Here is a 20,048-nt window from a genome sequence, read left to right as displayed (position 1 = left end):
AAGCAGGTGTCCTTACCTGTTAGCAGTTGAAGCTAACAAAGGAGGCTGATAGCTTAGCACCAGAATCCAACACACACCTTTAAAAATACGTCAATAACAGGGTTAAAATGCATAAGCGCAGACGGCGCGTTATGGCCGATCTTCTGTGTTTAAAATCACCCTTTAAATAAAGTTTGTCTTAACTTTAAAAACCCACAAACACAGAACACAACCTGAACACATGTGCTGCAGATATTCTGCTAGCACCAAGATAGCTGAGTTCAACACAAACAAAACCAAACTTCATAAAATAAAAAACGTTTAGATCATTTCATCTAAAATCATCATCTAAATCCTTCTCTATTATTTTGCCCAAACCCTAACCTCATGAACATGTTGAGGAGTTGTCCAGGCGACAATGAAGTTTGAAGAAACGTCCACACGGTGATGCAGTCCTTCTGATCGGGAAACTGCTCCAGTCGGCTTCGTAGAGACAGCGTCTCCACAGGGGATTGTCTGGGACACAGTTTGTTTCTTTAGGCCTCAGAGAGAAAGTCAAGCCAGGCTTATGCCTTAATTCCCGTTCATGAATGAATCTATCAGATACACAGACAGTGATTCATTTGTACTTATCTTAGTGCATATGACCGATGATCGTATGAAACCCTTGGATCCAGTTTGAAGAGTTTGTCTTTTTGCCAGCAGAGACATTATTGTGCCGTCTCACCCGCCAGCCTCGCACAGAGTCCAGATGGTAGAGGCAGGATGTAGCATGAGCAGTGATTTTATTTGGCCAGTGATGTCACAGGAAGTCCGCAGTTTCCCCGTTTCCTGGCTGTGCCAGAAGTAGGTTAATGCAATTTATTTTGAAGGTTCCAGAAACGTCCGTACCGCATTTCCTGTTGTAACTCATGGCTGTGGGTCCCAACATCCCCCCTTTTAGTTCTGAAGAATGAGATGAAGTCCACATTCTTTGGGGCTAACAATCAGTCCTCAGCCATGTGAAAATAGTCACTAGGGTCCTGTAGGTAGGCAGAGTTCAACAGTTCATTTTTGGTTCAGCGGTTAGTGTTTGGACAGGAGTGAGACAGGTTTGGGCAGAGACAAACACTAATAAAATGTTTTAAAAAAAAACAAAGAACAAAACAAAAGTCATGTAATAATTTTCACACCATAATAATACTGCTTTTAAAACCTTAATAATTTCTCAAGTTCAAAACCATAAGAAAGAAAAAGATTAAAACAGAATATAGGGTGTTGGAAATTATTTACCATCTTCATACCTTGTTTGATAGATTTTATAGGGTTGATTCTGGACTGCAACGGCTTGCCATGTCTTTTAGGACCACCGTTACCTCAGTTATAATACACCAACAGATCATCTCAAACTCCTCCTTTGTAATGACATCTTTGGAGTGGCTCCACTCTTTACCACCAACCTTGTAGTTCGATGTTGCACTGTGAAAAGGTGTTTGTCTTTTAACTGGTGGCTTGTCTTTTGGCTGGCGCCAATTACCACCCCCCTGGTTCTGTTGCATCACTTGGGGACTGACTTTGTGCTTCTTCTTAGGCCTGTTCTCTGTTTGAATGTTTAACACCCTAACTTTGCCTTTTCCTGCTCTGTCTGAACTGACACATTTCCCACACAAGCTGAGCATGTCTACGAGTCTCCTGCATGGAGAGATTCTCCATTATGCAATGCATGGTCACTTCATACTGCACGTTAACGTGGAGGTTGGGAAGAAACAAAGACTTAAAAGTGTGGTCTTCAAGACCTGGAGCATAACATCCCTGAAAATAAGCTGTCTTTAAACGGTGGAAGTATTCCCGGGGAGGTTTGTCTTGTTTTTGCAAAACTGTCAAAGCATTAATAATGGCAGCGGCTTCATCTCTGTAAGCATAGTACTCTTCTCTAAGAACCTGGCAGAGAACTGGATAGCTGTTACTAATTTTGGGAGGAATAGTTTTTATGAACACATGAACACTCTTAGCTATTGTTTTCCAAATAAGCCTCAGCTTTTCACGATGAGAAGGAAAACAGAAGTCAAGGAGACAATGTTCAACCTCAAGCAGGTAAGCCTCAATATTTTACTCCTGGCTACCTGGATCAAAAACCTCTATGTCTTTATCAAGGGATTCAAGCTGTTTGAAATGGACACCATGCTCCCAAGGTGAACCATGTCCATCTGAGAAGTCATGCTGGTTAGGTTCATGAAATGGTGGAAGAAAACAAGTTTTCTCATGATTTAAATGAGAGCTTTCTAATGAATGGACTCGTGCAAGTGGTGGTGGGTCAGGTTGCATTGAGTCACCTGAGAACAATATGCGTCTCTCCTGGCCCCTAGGGGTTGACACAGAGTCAGAAGGGAGAGGGGTGCAGATCAGGTCAGAAGACTGCTCCTTCCACCTAATTGGACCACCTGTGCACGCTGAGTCCGGCACTTGGTCATCTTGGTGGTTGTTCACTGCAATGGGATTTGGCAGGACACCACTGGAGTCCATCTGACTTCCAACATTTCTGTTAAGGTCTGTGGAAGTAAGTTGAACACTTTGATACAGTTTAGGAAGGGGAGACTCTGACCTAGGTGCTGGATGTCTGCTGTCTGAATCTGACCCCTGCTGTGGCTGCTGCAGCTGCTGTGAGTGAAAATGCAAATCAGGTACCTGAGAGATGGGGGACTCTTTCTGCTTTTGGGATGAAACGTTCTTGAGCTCATCTGCCTTCAGGTCCACTAACTTTGCTTCAGCTTTCTTGGTCCTCTCCTCAGCTTTTGAGAGCTCAAGCTTTGCAGCATCCTCTCTTTCAATGGCCATCTGATGTTCAGTCTGTAACTGAAAATATCTTTTAGCTTCCAGTTGTGATTTCTGCTGATACAACAAGGTAAGCTGACAAAGAACATCTGAAATCAAAGCATCTCTAGTCGGATACTTAATGAAGTTTACTAACTCCTGAGTCCTTTCATAACATGTGGCAAGGTCAAACTGATTTAAAGCATCCCGCTCATCTGGAGACAAAACGGATGAGATCAGCAACAGCAACCATCTGCATCTCCACGTCTTCTGAATTCATAATGGAGGTTGATTCCATCATTCTGGCAGACACTACAAAACAACAACAAAGTTATCATAATATTGCTAAGAGCAACAACATCCAACAAATATATGTCCAGCTATATATGTATATTTGACTATACATATACTGCAAACATTTGTATGATTGTAAAACGGGCACATAAGTTGATCATTCAACCTGTGACTTATGACAACACCATGCTCTAAGTGTTACAATGCTACTCCTTTCTCTAAGGATATTTTGTGATTTTAGAGTTAATTTTTCACCTTTCTTTGGGAGAAACTGGTGATTAGACACTACTCTTAACATTTAAGGGAATTTTGTTTAAAAATGCAAAGGAAAAAGAAAATTGCTACACCTCCTAAGGGTAATAAATGCAATTAGACTTTTGGTTCACCCCCCTTTATGGCAGGGTGGATTAGATTAAATTTGGGATTCAATCTGGCAATAAATCCTGTTCTTTCAAAACATAAAACAAACTATCAAGTTACTGAATGGATACATGCATCAAAATTAGGTCTTGATCAACATCTATAAACTTACAGATGAATGTAGATGATGACCTTCATCACTGTTCACTGGCTGAGCCTTACTGACTGAATCAGCTCAGTTGAATGGTAACTGAATGTTCCAGAAGAACAGCTGATCAGAATTTGTGCTGTAATTGAAAGAACGCTGCTTCCGACTTCATCATTGGGTCAGAGCTGCTGTTTCATGAAATAAAACAGAACAAGATGAAGGCAGTGATAGTATCATGAGCAAACAAGGCTCTGCTTGATAAAGGTTGATGAAGGCCAGTAACCATTGCTCATCTACACAGATCTCCTAACTCTTAGAAATTTCCATTTACTGCAGCTCTAAATGTTTGTCCTAGATGTGACAGATTGACCAGATGGCTTCCACTGAACAGATGTTTATTCCCCTTAAACTACCAAACTTCAATAAAAATGCCTCACAATATGATTTTATCTGGACATTAATAAAAATGTAAACGTTTGTTTTAAAATAAAAAGATACGTGTTCTGTAAAATGTTACAAAGCACATGCTATATATGATTTCATATTATGTACATTTGAAAGCAGATATTTTAAGTGTAAAATAATACACACAAGGTTTTTTTCTGTTTTAGGGCAGTTAGGATTATCAAAATTATTTGTATTTGGTAAATGTCAGAATAATGGGAGAGATAATCGTTTGGAAAATTCTAAAAATATATTTTTTTAAGTAGGGATAAATACAGATACACCTTGAATACAACTTCCATATGCTTGAAGGTGCCATGTTTATCTGTTCAAACAATGATTTACAAGTATAAACATGGGGATGTGGAGCTATCATCTCATTGAGGAATAAAAGAGGTTCTGTACCTCTGTTAATCAATCGGTTCTAATTACCAACTAAGTAATCTGATAAATAATTGTCCTGGCTCCTAGTAGTATTTTAAGGTGTACTGGACTTTTAATATCCTAATAATCTTCCCATGATTTCTTGAGGCAGAGTAACTCCCCCTCTCCTGTGGTTGGTGCAAGCTGTCAGTTAGCTGTGTATGCCAACTAAAGAATGGAACTCTCCCTGTAGTGACAGTAGTCAGGACTCAAGTTTATGAATGAGACAAAAATAGTCATTTCTATATATATTATTATTGAAGTGGGAAAGTTGGAAACTACAAAGACAAACTCTTTAGTATTGGCTTCCCTTTTTATTATTTGTGTCATAACATGCAAACTTAAAAGTAAAAAAAAGAAACAATTCAAGTGAACCCTAACCCAAATTACATATTTTAAATCTATATTTAATGTTCAAACATGTTTTCAGCTCAAACAAATAGTGATTTTAATATACAAATGTATTAATATAACATCATTTAGCAATAGCAATTGTTAACTTCATTTATCAAAGCTTTAAGTTTAAGTTTTATTTTCTTAAGTCAAAATTGAGTGTCGTAGAAAATGTCCTAACATACAAAGAGACGTAAAAAAATCGGACTATAGCTTTGGGATGTTTTACAAGAATGTATTTGAAATTTTTCCAGCGTAATAACCTGGAACATGTTTTGCCTCAGAAACTTTGCAAGAATCAAACACAAGTGGTGTGAACCATGTCAAGTGTCCACAAGTGTCTGCGTGCCAATCCGGCGGCACATCACATGTAGCATTTTATTTTCCCCTGGTCACCTTCTTTTCCCTGATAAAGCCACAGTGGTAGAACATCAGAGCCTGCTTATCTTCTGATTCAAGCATCATTGGCTCTGCAGCTTTATTTACAGTCCAGGCTGAGACACAAACACGCCTCACAGCTTCGCTCAACCACAGGGTCAGAGCAACTAAACGCTACTCGATATTCATGACTGAACTACATGGCTCGGCTCAGAGCAGTGATTAGCTGATCTGAAGTCAGGTCTCTGCTGCTGCTGCAGGTGCTAAAAGAGAATCATTGATCTGGGAAGTCTGAAGTCTTTCCAAGTCTGGAAGGTTTTCACAGCAGGCAGTCCTCTCTTGTCCAGGCAGTTGTGAAACCCTCTGGAGTGCATTTTAAGTTCAAACCAGGAGGCATTAGAGCAACTACTGCAACAGAAACTGGTCTGAAATATTAAATCATAGTGACAGTGAATACATCAAGGTTTTCTACCCTTTTTAATTAATAAATTATCCAATGATGACTAAAATGCAAAATATGTTCAAATCCCTTGAAAAAGAAAGACTTTATAAACATCCTTCGTAATCCATTGGTTTAATTTTTATTATACTTCAATTAATTAAACTTTTATAAATATTCTCTTTCTCGATAAAACAGCATCAATTGAGATGAGCCAACAGAAAGAAATCCAACAAAACACAGACAGAAGAGCCATTATTATCCCAGGCTATTTAAAGACAATGAATAATGCTTCTTGAATAACAGTGCAAACAGGTCATTAAACATGCAATGGAGATTATAAAAGAAGTTGAAATCCTTAAACATGTGTTTAAAGACACATTAGAATCGTTATGAAGTGAAGATGTTTATTTTTTCAATTATAGATAAGTTTGAATTTGTACTCTCCAAAACATTTGAAAAGAAAAGCAGAGTGGAGTTTGTCCTCCTTAATTTTTCTGTTCCTTCTTTTAACATCCTGGTGAAGAAGACATTAAGAAATGAGCCATTTGAGGTGTACACTTTGTCCCACTTTTTGTGCAGACGAAAACATGGGAAGTGTTGTGTTAACTTGCATTTCGGTCCGGTATAAGGATACATGAAAACCCTGAGAGTGACGTCTTGTTAGTCATCTCCATCTCCCCACAGTGGATCATATGCTTCCACTGTCCTTCATCTACAGCACTCTTTCGTGTCCCCCTGTAAATCCTCCTTGACTACAGTCATGAACTTTCTCTGTAGCTTTTCTCTGTTCCTCCTCCCTGGCAACTCTGTCTCCAACATCCTTTGTAAGGCATATCCAGGATCCCTCCTCTGCACATGTGCAAACTTTATCAACCTTGTTTGTATTGAACGTACCCTTCCAAAAATAGTTCTCGATCCTTCGGTGACTTTAGAACCTGCATAAGTAAGCAGATCAGCTGGTCAGTTGATGGGAAGATGGATGGAGCTAAATACAGGACAATAAAGTATATTAGTGTTGCAGTCAGTTTTCGTACCGTGTAAAGTTTATGATTAAACAACATAAGATTATAAAGTACTGGATCATATAAGAAAAATAAACACCACACTAAGCTTTGAAGTGAAGTCACGACACAGAGCTAACCCTATCCCTGTTAACTGTCTGTTTCCAGGAGTGAAGGACAAACCTGATTCCTTTTCTTTGAATTGTTGAAGCTGTGAAATACTTTGTGATCCCCTGAGAGAAAGACTGATTTAAAACTCAAATGCTTCTTTAGAGGGAAAAAAATAATAATTCTTCAAGCTTGAATGCTCGAGTACATTTCTGGCAGAGCCTCTCCACTCAGGCGCATCATCATGTATCAGCCGTGTGTATAAAGAATGTTATCTATCATTTTCCATCTGCTATCTGTTCCGTGTCGCACATCTCGATCCTCTTCTGCCTCTTCTTCTCGGAGTATCAAATCCAAGCTGACATTTTCATCAGCAAATGCCCGTCGCTCTGTGAATGGCGAGGCGTTGAAGTGCACAGCGTTGTCCTGCAGAGCACAACAGTGAGCACTCGGATAGAGATGTGCACATGGTGCAGACTCATCCTCTGCCTACTCAGACAGAAGAGAGATGTTTCCTCCTTGACTGACAACCGTTGCACCTTTCACCAAATGAAACATGCACGGAGAATACTTAATCCCGAGATGGAAGTATTATCTATCAGATCTGGGTGTGATCTTCTGAGGAAATTCTTGTTCATGTTTTTATTCTGTTCCTCAGAAATAACATGTTACTCGAGCAACATTAACTGCCCATTACCAAGACATACTGGGATTAAGGAAGATACACACACACACACACACACACAGACACATACACCCTTTTTTGGTTCTGCTGAAAAATCAACCCATTTTAAGGGTTTCTGAGACTTACTTTATGGTATGAAACCTGAGTAAACTTTTCCTGTTTTAGGTCTGTTAGGATTATCAAAATTATTTGATGAATGCCAAAAGATTAAGGAATGTATATATTTTTTCCTTGCTTCAAAGTCAGATGTTTGTTTTGGGACAGACATTTTGGAGTATCCTACCACAGGTGTTTCTCAAAGGAGTTTTGGATATTTGGACCATTTCTTCTGATAACATTGGTGTAACCTAGTCAGGTTGGTTGGCCACCTTGCAATCCCAATTCATTTCTGCCCACAAGTTTTCTATAGGGCTGAGGTCAGGGCCATTCAGAAATATTTACTTTATTGTTGCTATCATTCACTTCCTTGCAGCTGTTTAGACCAGGGGTACTAACATGTCAGTATGAAATTCCTATGATTTAACATCCTTTTACTTTAGCCAGGATTATATTATGAAATTCATTTTATTAAAAAAACTGTTCTGACTACAGTTACTGTTTGTTTTCTCAGTTTGATCATTTTGTGTGTGTTTCTAGTGTTTTTTCCCTCCGTTTTCAATCTCTGGAAAACACATTGCATTTATAGTTGACTCTTTAAAATTATGTATAAAAGCACAGAAAGACCAATTATGACCAATAGGTGAGTAAGTAAAAACTGAATTCTATTTAGGTACAATAGTACAAGCACAAATTTTTTAGGCTATTTAACTTAGTTGTATTAAATAATATTGTAACTCCTGAGGTATCGGCCTCAGCACACAAGGTAATTAAAGCATTTGTTTAAAGTTGTGCACACCTTTCCAATTAGGCTATTGTAGCATTTGTTATTTATATTTTTCTTCAAATAAATTAGTTTTTGAGTTGAATTATAGAAAAGGTAAGTTACATTTACGGATGCGGGTTCATTTTTTTGCAGTTGGAAAACCATAGATTTTTATAAGGGTGTGTACACTTCTGAGTGCCACTGTTCATACCGGCTAATAGTTGTTATGGAGACTTGGTAAGATGCCACAAGCAGCAGTTATACAACAGTAACCTTTTACCTCCCTTGCCCTCCTCACCGTGTGTGGCCAAAGACAAACTTGGGTCATCGGCTGAATGACATCTTCTCTCATCTTTTCATTGTGAGAGATATATGCCTCTGTGTCACATCATATTTATACTCCAGGGAAACAGCAAGTTACTAATTGAAGGTTTCTAGATACTCTGGCAAACTTCACAAAGTAAATTCTAAATACAAAAAAGGCTGCAGTATCATTTTCTTTACAAGAAGGGTAAGGGGTTCCAAAATTGTGCCATAATTAAAAAATCCCATGTAAAGAAACAATTATCAGGGAGAAAAACACAGTAATTTTTCTTACATGGGTTTCTTTTCACCACTAAATAACTGCACCCAAATAAAAGTTGGATTTTTCCAATATTTTCAGTGTGAGATTAAAATACTGTAGTAAATGATTAATTTGTGTTATGACTTCATGCAATGCCAGGGGTACCAAAAAGTATGCAGGGTGCTGGACCTCATTACAAAAAAGTCTGCAGTAAACACCGACAGAACAAACTTGGAAAATGTGCCTATTTATGATGACACTTGTTTTTCTGTGTCCTGCAGGTCATTCCAGGACTTGGCGAGGCAGATTGATGTGGACTACGGCACAGTGAGAGACTCTGCTGTCTATGACTACTTCAGGAACAAAGGCACCAACCCTCTGGAGCAGGACAGCACATATGCAGAGCTGTGGAGAACCATCAGCAAGAACGACGGCATGGACTACTCTGTATCCAGCCCGTCAGAAGGCATTCGCAAGGTGTGTGTTTTCTTCTGAGGTAAACTCTATGGGTGTCACATGGTTATATTTCTTAAAAACACCACTAGGAGGCTGCGAGTTTCAAACAAACCCAAATCTTCAGGAGACAATAAAAAATTCTCCCAGTTTTTTTTATATCTTAAAGAAATAAGCAATTTTTTATCATTAGTCTTGATTAATTTGATATGTAATTTGTTTAACAATGTATACATTTAACATATTAGTGTCTTTATAACCATAAAAGCAGCAGTGAAGAATTCCCCCACTGCTCCAATTCTTCTTTGAAATCCTGATCATAGAAAACAACATGGTTGTGAAATTATTCTCAACCACAGTGGCTTTCTTCTTGAAACTCATCCATGAAAGCAGGCTTGCAGCGAATGCAAATGATCTGCTCCTGTGGACAGGTTATCCCACCTGTGCTCTGGATCTCTGCAGCTCATCCAGAGTTACAATGACCATCTTCTCTGATTAAGGGTCTCCTTTCCCAGCCTGTCACTTTAGATGGACATCCATGTCTTGGTTGGATGGCATTTGTGCCAAACTATTTCCATTTTCTTGTTTCTTTGGATATCATGATGTTGCTTGTTCATTAAATCTATCTAACAATCCTCTGGTGCCTTCGCAGAATAGCTGTGTTTATACTCAGGTTGGTTTACCCACAGATGGACTCGACTTGAAGGCAAATAGTTTCATTGGGTTTAATTTGAGATTATCAGATTGAAAGGGATTTTTTTTATCATGTATCATTTTCCTTCCACTTCACAATTATGCAGGGGCTTGTGTTGGACTGTCACCTAAAAACCAAATGAGATACACTGAAGTTTGTGGTTGAATTAAATCAAAATAAATTTAGCAGAGTTTAGCTAAACCACCATGATGAAAGTCAACAGCAACACTCTTACATGCTAGTGGAGTTTTCTCTAAAAGAGAATGTTTGTCGCCTGCATTAAAATCTCTGCTATATCAAAGGTACCACGTCCCATTAGATTAAAAAAGAATGAATCCGTCAGTCTCAGACATTTGATTTTCACTTAAGAAACAGCCTTCAGTCTCTGGAAAAAAGAGATCTCTTGCATTGTTATAAATTGTTTGTTTGAAAACACATGGACCAAAATTATCATCATTAGTCATTTAAACATGCACATTCTCCTCACTTCATTCACAAAAAGCAAACACACACACACACACACACTCATCTGTTTATCTATTACTTAATTGAGAGCGCAGTTGAACAATGCACCAATTAGTTAGGCGGCATCCCGTGTGTGTGTGTAAAAGCAGGACCAGTGTCCCGCTGCTGTGCATTATTATTCTCGTAGATCTCCCAAAAAGCTGATGACAAATTAGTTTCGGAGACAAATTAGTTTAGGCTTTGAGCACATCCATTATTCAGCCCTTTGCATGATAAACCTCCCCCTGGATCCACTGACGTTTTCACCCCCAAACCATTCCCCACCCAGACAGTTTTTCATCTGTCCTACAGGCAGCGTTGACTCATTGCTCAGTGGATTAAGATACATTTTACATGAGCTGAAGAAGCTTAACAGTTAAAAACATACTAACAAATCCTCAAAATACTTTTTAAAGCAAGAGTCCATGTTTGTTTAGAAAACAATTGGAGTGAAAATTGATTTTTGGATCTGTACAGAGTGAGCATCCCTGAAATGAAATATTAGGGGGTCAGGGGACATGAAGTCATGCGAATAAATGTAGTCCAGCTGTTATCCCACAGCCCATATGACCACCTTTTAGACAATAGCTCTCACTAGTGGTTTTCTGCCTGACTTTACCAGTTTATGTAGTTGATGAATTTCACCCTCTTTTTTTCCAACTTTGCATCATTTCATTGGGTTTTGCAAACATTGGTTTATTTGTATAGGTCACTGAAGGTCCCATCACAACATTTTGATCATTTAGATCTGTACTTTGATGGAGCCTTTGCAACACCCTGATTCTTCTCTTTTTTTAGTCATTCTGTTGTAGTCCAGTGCAGTGTTTGGGATCATTTCCCTGTTGATGACCCAGTTTGGACCAATTTTCACCTGTTGTACAGATGACCTCATGTTTGACTTTAGAATACTGTGGTATACAGAGGAGTTCATAGTGCACTTAATGACTGCATTTGACCAGGTCCTGTGGATACATAACAGGTCCAAATCATCTGCCCACCACCACTGTGCTTGACAATTAGTAAGAGGTAATTGTGTTGACATGCTGTTTGGTGGGCTGCATGGTGGTGCAGTTGGTAGCACTGTTGCCTTGCAGCAAAAAGGTCCTGGGTTTGAACACCTTCTGCATGGTGTTTGTATATTCTCCCTGTTCATGCGTGGGTTCTCACTGGGTACTCCGGCTTCCTCCCACAGTCCAAAAACATGACTGTTAGGTTATTTGGTCTCTCTCAATTGCCCTTAGGTGTGAATGAGTGTGTGCATGGATGTTTGTCCTGTGTGTCTATGTGTTGCCCTGCAATGGATTGGCGACCTGTCCAGGGTGGACCTCACCTCTCACCTGTACACCGCTAAAGATAGACCAGCTCCCCCTGTACCGAAAAAGCGGGGATGGATGGATGGATCCATGAATGGCTGCATCCATGCATGCTGTTTGGTTTTCCCCAAACATGGTACTAATCTACCAAAGCCGGTGTTGAAACTGAAACTGTTGTTTTCCTCCAATATTCTTAAAAACCTTCCTTCTGCTGACCGTTGCTCCACTTTAGCAGCCAAATGATAGTCCAAAAATATATCTCGGTGTAACTCTGAAGAGAGCACAAAGGACAGAGCAATGTGCATTCATTCACTTAGGTTGAAATGGTGGATGCAGATGCTCCTGCAGCACCTCTGCACTCACACAGTGAAAACACCCACGTCCTCATCCACTTAAACCTCGTTGCTGCTGCAGCTGAGTGTTATTGTCACCTCCTTACCCATCACCTCCGACAGACCACCTCTGCAGCACATCACAGACAAAGCCTTCTGTTCTTGCCAACAGCATCATATGTCAGCATGTTCTCGACACTGTAACAGAACCAAATTTGTTAAACATCAGCTTCTGGCTCATTGTTGCAGAAAAGAGACTACCTAACACTGGAATTATTAACCTTTAACAGGGATCCATTAAGTGCAGTACAAAATAACACTATAAATAAGAATATTCACAGTACAGTCATGGCATTAATATCTGATTTATTTTTAGTTTTTAATTAAACATTTGACATCTTTTTACACTGGATTGATGATACAACATGTATCTTTGATTACTAGAATTTGGGTCACAACTTTGAAATCAATGTGGATATTTTGTAATCTACACAGGGTCAAATCTAGTTCTACAGGTTCAAATATATAAAGGAAATCTGGCCTTTTATCATAGTACACTCATTTTTTTAATAAAGTTGGGGTTGGAGACAGTTTTCCTTCCATTCTAAACCCAGTTTTACTGTGCGTTTGAGACCACTCTCCTGTTGGAACACCCTGTTTATAATTCTAATCCACTTTATTCAGCACCAATGTATCTGACATGCTTGAAAGTTGATACTGTTCTTCTGGCTTAAAACCCTAACTTTGACTACTACAGACATCCTTCTTGTCAGTGAGATTTAGAAAAGCGGAACAAAAAAACTCCAGTGCACACAAAGTTTGGTTATACAAATCTTTAAAGTAGTTACTTTATTTGGTGTAATTATTCCATCCTGGAAAACGAAACCGTTCAAGAAAATCATTAAGAGTGAGTAGATGGAAACTTCCGACTCTGTTTGTATTGTGAAGCAGGTTGTATTAAAAACTCTAAAGTTTAAAAACAAAGTGTAAAGAAATCTTTGGTAAATGATAATAAAGAACCCATATCAGGGTGCTTTAGTGTTCATAGTGAAAATGTTGTTCAGGATATAAAGGAGATAAAAACATCCTGGTCTGGTTTGTGATGAAGGCTGATTACTTTAGAGTTGTTTTTTTTATCTTAAAGCTGTCTCTAGCCTTTCAGATGTGTATTTTTTTCAGTGAATCACTGTGAACCTTTGGTTGAATTTTCTCAGAGCGATTGTTTATGCATAAACTGTTTGGTCACAAATAATCTGCAACAGGTTTAACAAGATTTTCAATTATTTTTAATGAAGCTTTTTGAGAAAACGTAGCTTATTTTTAGAGAAGGATGTGTTCATGTAGATTCAGAGTTTAAACATTATTGCTTTATTTGAAATGATAAATGTGTTTAACTGAACATGAGGGTTCTCTAATTATAAACCTTATTCCATTTTCTACACCTGGTGTTAGTCAGGTCCAGAGCTTCTGCAGGAATCTGGACCAAATGTTGCCATATTCCAGGTTGCGAGCATCATGTTTTCCCTCCTGCTCTGTCCCCAGGCAAGGAAGAGTCCCTACGCCTTCCTGTGGGACATGGCGGTGCTAGAGTATGCGGTGTTGACAGATGATGACTGCACCGTCACTGTTTCAGGAAACAGCATGAGCAGCAAAGGCTACGGCATCGCCATGCAACACGGCAGCCCCTACAGAGACCTCTTTTCTCAGAAGTAAGTGAGCACAGGATAACGATGAGATCACTGAAGAATGTTTCTTTTGATTCCCCTGCTATACCTGAGAACCTTGTTTTATAGAAATATGTATAAATGATTATAGCAAAGCGTGGGAACAGAGAAGGAAATGAGAAAATACCTCGTTGGCTTTAATAAGTCTTCGTTTTTTTGTTTTGTTTGTTCTTTGCTGAGAATTATTTGCAGCTTTGTAGAAACCTGCTGTTGAACAAAAGAAAATCTACAGTAACAGATCAGTGGCTGTTACCTGAAAAAACTGCAGCTGCTACTGAACTCGTGTCTTCTCTGAGCAGCAGCTCCTGGATCTGTAATTCTTAAGGAGTCGTGGTCATAAGATTGATCACAGACTGGAGATGCACTTAACAGGGACATTGTGGCAAATGTGAGACCTCCAATTTTGTAAAGCCTTGACCTGCCAATACCAATCTTTATAGATTCTGATTTATTTTTAAGAACAATAAATAATATTTTATTTCTACTTTATGCCAAAATTGAAATCTTATTGACTTTCTCAGAAACAGCCCAAAGTTTCAGAGTTGTCCCACTCTATATTACTGAAAGAGTTATTTTTAACTCCAAAATACATAACTGCACATCATCGCTAGATATTAGTTTCTGCCCAACAATATGTTCTGCATTTCCAAATAAATAACTGCTTCGTCCAATGTGCTTTATACTTGAATCATTCATTAGTTTATTGTAACTGTAAGGAATTCTTAAAGAACCTTTTTGTCACAATCTGTTTATATTTAGACCAGATGGGATGTCTTCTGAGTTAGAGACACAGTTCTGCAGATAAACAGTTGGACTTTTTGATAGCATAAAACACAGGAACTTTGCTGTAATATATTCGCCTTCCTGTTTTCACTCCCTGTTCAGTGGTTTATGCTCCCTTCAAGTTGACAAAGTTTGTTTGTGACACCATAATTTGTAGAATATTGAAGTATAAAGGATGACCAAAGGTCACAGAGACCCAGTCACAATCAAAATGCACATTGGCACAAACAAGACGTTTGGCAGCACAAACCAGCACAGATCGTCACTGACACTATTGCTCAAGTTTTGTAATGTAAAGGGGCCTGCTTGACCTTTGATGACCTACCCTGAAATTTGTTATATTTTTTAAATAATAAAGATTTCCAGCACCAACCTAGAACATTCCAACATTTTTTGTTAGATTTAAAGAATGTGGGGGAACAACGTCACTCAGGTGATTAGGTATGGTGCATTCACTGATCAGAGGAAAGATCTGGCTATCACCGGTCAGATCTAATAGAGCCGAGAATTGACGGATTCTGGTCACCAGCTAATTTTTAGGTGCATCTATAATGCATAATGCTTGGTGGTGTTGCTGCTGGCCAAATATTGTCTCACTTAAGTTGATTTTGAAACTAATTGAACAAGAAGCAAATGTGTGGCTGAATTATTCATTAATGAAAACTTAATGATTTAAAGAACCTGCATTATTAAAACTGTATTGCTAAAGACAGCAGCCTCAACATAGACTTTCCTCTAAGGGTTTCTAGATATGGTAGATGTGAGGAACATGCCTTTTGAATGTCATCAAGTGAAACTGAACTAGAAAAATGAAGAGCAAAACACATGAAGACTATGCATGTTAAACTGCCCTCTTGTGGATATAGTTTTATTTTTGAATCTCTGTTTCTGGCCAACCTGGAAACTAAATTACAGGGGTAGGCGTCAGAGATCTAGCATTATTTTCTGGTGGTAACTGAATGTGAACCTCCTGCTGACACGGAGCAGGATTATAGTTGCTTTAATGGGCCAGGTAAACAAAGATGATGATGGAGGTTGAAGGCTTTCGCCTCCCTCTAATCCACATTGTTGACCTTAAGAGTTCATTATCTTCCTGAAAATCCTCTGATGTTAGTAAAGAGTCTCACTGAGCCACTCGTCTCAGAATATTACAGCAGAGTTTTTAACGAGGAACATTCTGGCTGGAAGATGAAGTGGTGCCACACCGACTGATTTTTAAACCTGTGTGTTAAAAGATCAGGAGATAAGAAACACCTCCTGCAGGTTGTTCACTCGCTGTTAAATCAATAACGCCTTTGAGGCTGAAGTCAATTAGACTCACATGAAAGGAGCTTGCATTAAGCAGCGTTGTTGCTAAGAAAACAGGATTACTCACGGTGTGTGAATGTAAACAGAAGTACATGTGCTAATTACTCCCCTCGTCTATGTGAGGCAGATGTCTGAGCAAAGCCGGAAAATTTAAGGAAGTTTGATCGTGTTCCTCAGATGACGTCGGGGAGCAATTTGTCCCAGCAAGATGTTAAAAATCATGTAGATTGGTTATAATCTCCACATTATTACGTCATTAATGAACATACAGAGTTTTCTTAAGGCTGAAAACTCTCATCCATCTGGTATAGATTTTTTTGGTTTGTTTCTTCTTTCCTTATAACCTATTAAAGCAGTAATCCCCCTTTCATCTCATTTTGATAAATTGAACATCGGGTGGCCACCTTTAAATAGGTTTTTAAGATATTTTTGAATAATGTCGTCTGCCTTTAGCGTAAAACAAAATAAATTATGTAGAGTAAGTTCAGATCAAAATAGAAAATTGGTTCTGACTTTAACTTAAAAGGCACTCATTGGAAAATATAGTTTTCATTTAAAGTTATAAGTGTAAAGTCGAAACTGGAAAGAGAGCTGTGGGTCATCTGAGATTATATGCTTTCTGACCACAGGGAACCACCTGACAGCAGTTGTGTGCTCTGCCTTGCACACACTGCTCATTTGTACACACTTTCTTGTGCATGCTTTGTCTGCTTGCGCTCTCTCACTCAGTGATATTAAGGATGATTGGGAAACTGAAGGTTAAAAATACTCATAACACTGGACTGGAGCAGATGCTAACAGCGAAGGTCATCAATGCAGCACATATTTCGAGGAAGGGGAATATGTTATCATTACCGACATGTTTTGTTAGATAGGTGAACGGAGGTCTGCTCACTAAGCTTTACTCATTACTCTGATTTATGTCTTAATCAATATATCCTCTGTAATAGGTTGTGTACTGCAACCTGAGCTGAAATTTTTTTTAAAACAAATGATTAAATCTATACTGAGATAAAATTTGAGGGTCACGTTCAAGTATTGGCCTGAATTTTAAATATCAGTGTTAGAAAATAAAGAAACCTGTCCCAGTCACCCGTTGCTGTTGTGATTGTTAACATTAACATGAAGCATGCATGAAGAAAGCTTTGTTCTAAAACCCAAGTTGCTTGGTGAAAAGAAACTACCAAAGATGAAAATGTGTTACCTTGGACTGATCCCAACTTGTCCAGCCTTCTTGAAATTTTCCTTTCATGCATCACTTGGCAGCACCATTCTGGAAGTTTCTGCTCAGAAGCTGCGTTTGAGGCTCATCACAGACCTGTGGAGACACCATGCAGGAAAAAAGTATTTATTCATCTTCCTGTTAAAGAATTCATTTGCCAACCAATTTTCAATGACAGGAAGTTTTTGGAGGAGTTTTCCATGCAGCTGCTCTTTGATTTGGTCTGTGTAATGAAAAGCTGCAGGGCTCAAAGTCTCTAATGCCTTGAAAGCTTCTGGTGTGAATATAGAAAGTTTGTAGGAAGGGCAGCTATTATTCAGCAGCTCCCTGTGGGAAGATACAGCAGTTATTTGATGTTTCCTACACTAAGGCACAAACTGCTTAATACATTAACCATGGCACATTCTGTCATTTTGTGAGGATGGAAAATACACAAACACTAAAGGTGGAGTCTTGGTGTTAATAGAGATGTTAACACAAAGCATTAGCAGCAGCAACACCGCTGTGCTGCAGGTGCTTTGATGCACAGGGAAATCTGCTCTCTGTGGTGTGTTTGCACCTCATAACACTAGAGGCATCTCCACACAAAAAGTGTCTTTACACCTCCTCCACTGCCACCTTCACTCTTCTCCTCCTGGCTCAAACTCCAGCTCCGTGTCCTCCTCGCTCATCCTCTGAGGTCAGGCTCACACAAAGCAATAATCCCATTTCTCTTTGAGATCGTCCTCTCTGTATGCGACGGGGAGCGGACCTGAGGGGATGATGAGTCAGCAGCGGCAGCAACGAGAGATAAAACCTCTGATATGCAGAAACACTTCCACATTCAGAGGGGTGACAGATTAGTTTGAGGAAGGTGTCATCGACTGTTGCTTTTTAACAGCTCTCTGAGGGTTAGAGGAGCAAAAAGACAACAATAAGGGAATTGTCTATGTTTGCAGTCACACTGCTGATGTGATTGCTGAGGTGACGTTACAGCTCACGGGCAGGCAGTGGGTACGTGAGTTAATATGACATCATAAATCGTGGCACTTATCAGCTCTGTTAAGATTGTTGCTTCGACTCTGTTTTGTTTAGATTTTTGGAAGTGACAAAATTTAAATCTGAATCTTTCTCACAACTAATTTTCACTGATTTTCCTTCAACTACTTGACACATCACACTTGGTTCCTCCCACACAAGAAAAGCTATCAGAGCAGCTCTAATGAGTACAATCAGCTCAGCTCCTGCAGCAAGGGCATAAAACTAAGAATAACTGTTTCTGAGAAGTTTGGAAGGTTCCCTGCTGTCTGAGAAAAACAACATAATTCTGCAAATAAAGGACTCCACAGAGGTTGTTTCATTGTTTAGTGTTTACTGCTGCTAATGTTCAGATGAAAAACACAGCAAACAGATCAATCATAGTATATTTATTCAAACAACCTTTAACAATTTGAGTAGGGTCATCCTCTCCAGGTGTCAGTTATTTTTCCAGTTCTTAGCACTTGCGTCCTAAACTGGATTAGATCCATATGATTCGAACTGCAGAACTTACAACTCTTTTCTGAGACCAGGTCAAAGGTGCAATAACTGTAATGATAACAAAAGCAGATAACCTCAGACTTCCCTCTCCTATCTTGACCCCCCGACCCTGACCCCTCTTCAGTTCATCTGAGGGGACTACATACAGAGTGTTGCAAAAATAGAATTTCCCATTTGCACCCTACAATCACAAACGTCTATGTTTTATAGGGGTTTATGTGAAAGACCAACAAAAAGGAGTGCAATGATTCAAGTCTGTTGCTTTGTTTTTAAAAATGAAAATCTGATAAGTGTGGGGTGTATTTGTATTTACCCCACCTTAATCCTTACGTTCCAGAACGACCAAATGTCTCTGCCAGTTTAACACATCTGCTGACTGAATTTGTGTCCATTCTTCCGAAAACAGCTCAAGCTCTGTCAGATTGGTAGGAAGGCAACTGAATTTTTAAGTCTTTTTTTTTAAGGCTGCAGATTCTCAGTTGGAGTCTGGTATGGGCTTTGACTGGGCAATTCTAACACACGATTATCATGTCCTGTTGGAACTTAACATCCACCCCAGCCTCAAGTCTTTCGCAATCTCTGGCCTTTATTTCAGGTATGTCCTGTATTTACACTCCATCCATCTTCCAATTAAGAAGATAAGCATAGTCATAACATGATGCTGGAACCACGTTTTACTGTGGGTTCGGTGTGTTTGATAAAAGTTTAGCATCCCACAGCATTTTGGATGTTGGCCAGAAAGGTCAGTTTATCTGACCAGAGGACCTTCTTTTACATGTTGGCTGTGTCCCCTACATGCCAAGCAAGACTCAATATGTTTTTTTTTTTCTTTTAACAATGACTTTCTTCTTGCCACTCTTCCATAAATCCAGATTCGTGGAGTGGGGTTGACGAGTAATTCTTGTCTTGTACACTGTTCATCCTACCTAAACCATGGATCTATGAGGCTCCTCCAGACTCACCATGGGCCAAGGATATTAAAGCTGTTTTCCCACTCTTTTATTTTGGGTAGATAGCTGGTCTTGCTGGTTTTACAGTTGTGTCATATGCTTTCTATTTTATCATTCCATCAGATGATCATTGAATAGGGCTCTGTGACACGTTTAAAGCTTGAGATATTATTTTATAACTTAGTTCTGCTTTGAACTGCTTCACCATATTCCTCCTGTGTTCCCTGGTCTTCATGAGGCTGTTTGTTTACCAATGTTTTCTAACTGACCTGTGAGGCCTTCATGCAACTCTTGCAGTTATACTGGGCTTTATTAACAGGAAGGCAGACTGTTTATTCCTCAACTGACTTCTAAAGGTAGTTAATTTCCCTGAAT

At 39.1% G+C, this 20,048-nt stretch overlaps 1 protein-coding gene across 3 annotated transcripts in view; it reads left to right on the top strand.

Moving 5' to 3' along the window:
- Positions 1–20,048, top strand: part of grid1b (glutamate receptor, ionotropic, delta 1b) — a 705,375-nt gene that overhangs the window by 661,479 nt on the left and 23,848 nt on the right. For all 3 annotated transcript variants that reach the window (XM_047376999.1, XM_047376998.1, XM_047377000.1), the window contains 2 exons: positions 9,154–9,349; positions 13,711–13,877. In XM_047376999.1, the coding sequence (XP_047232955.1) occupies positions 9,154–9,349; positions 13,711–13,877 (363 nt within the window). The remainder of the gene's footprint in view (positions 1–9,153; positions 9,350–13,710; positions 13,878–20,048) is intronic.

The sequence above is a fragment of the Girardinichthys multiradiatus genome, chromosome 10, assembly GCF_021462225.1.
Source record: "Girardinichthys multiradiatus isolate DD_20200921_A chromosome 10, DD_fGirMul_XY1, whole genome shotgun sequence".
Classification (NCBI taxonomy): domain Eukaryota; kingdom Metazoa; phylum Chordata; class Actinopteri; order Cyprinodontiformes; family Goodeidae; genus Girardinichthys; species Girardinichthys multiradiatus.
The sequence above is the reverse complement of the archived record's forward strand: the minus strand, read 5'-3'. Positions and strand labels throughout refer to the sequence as shown.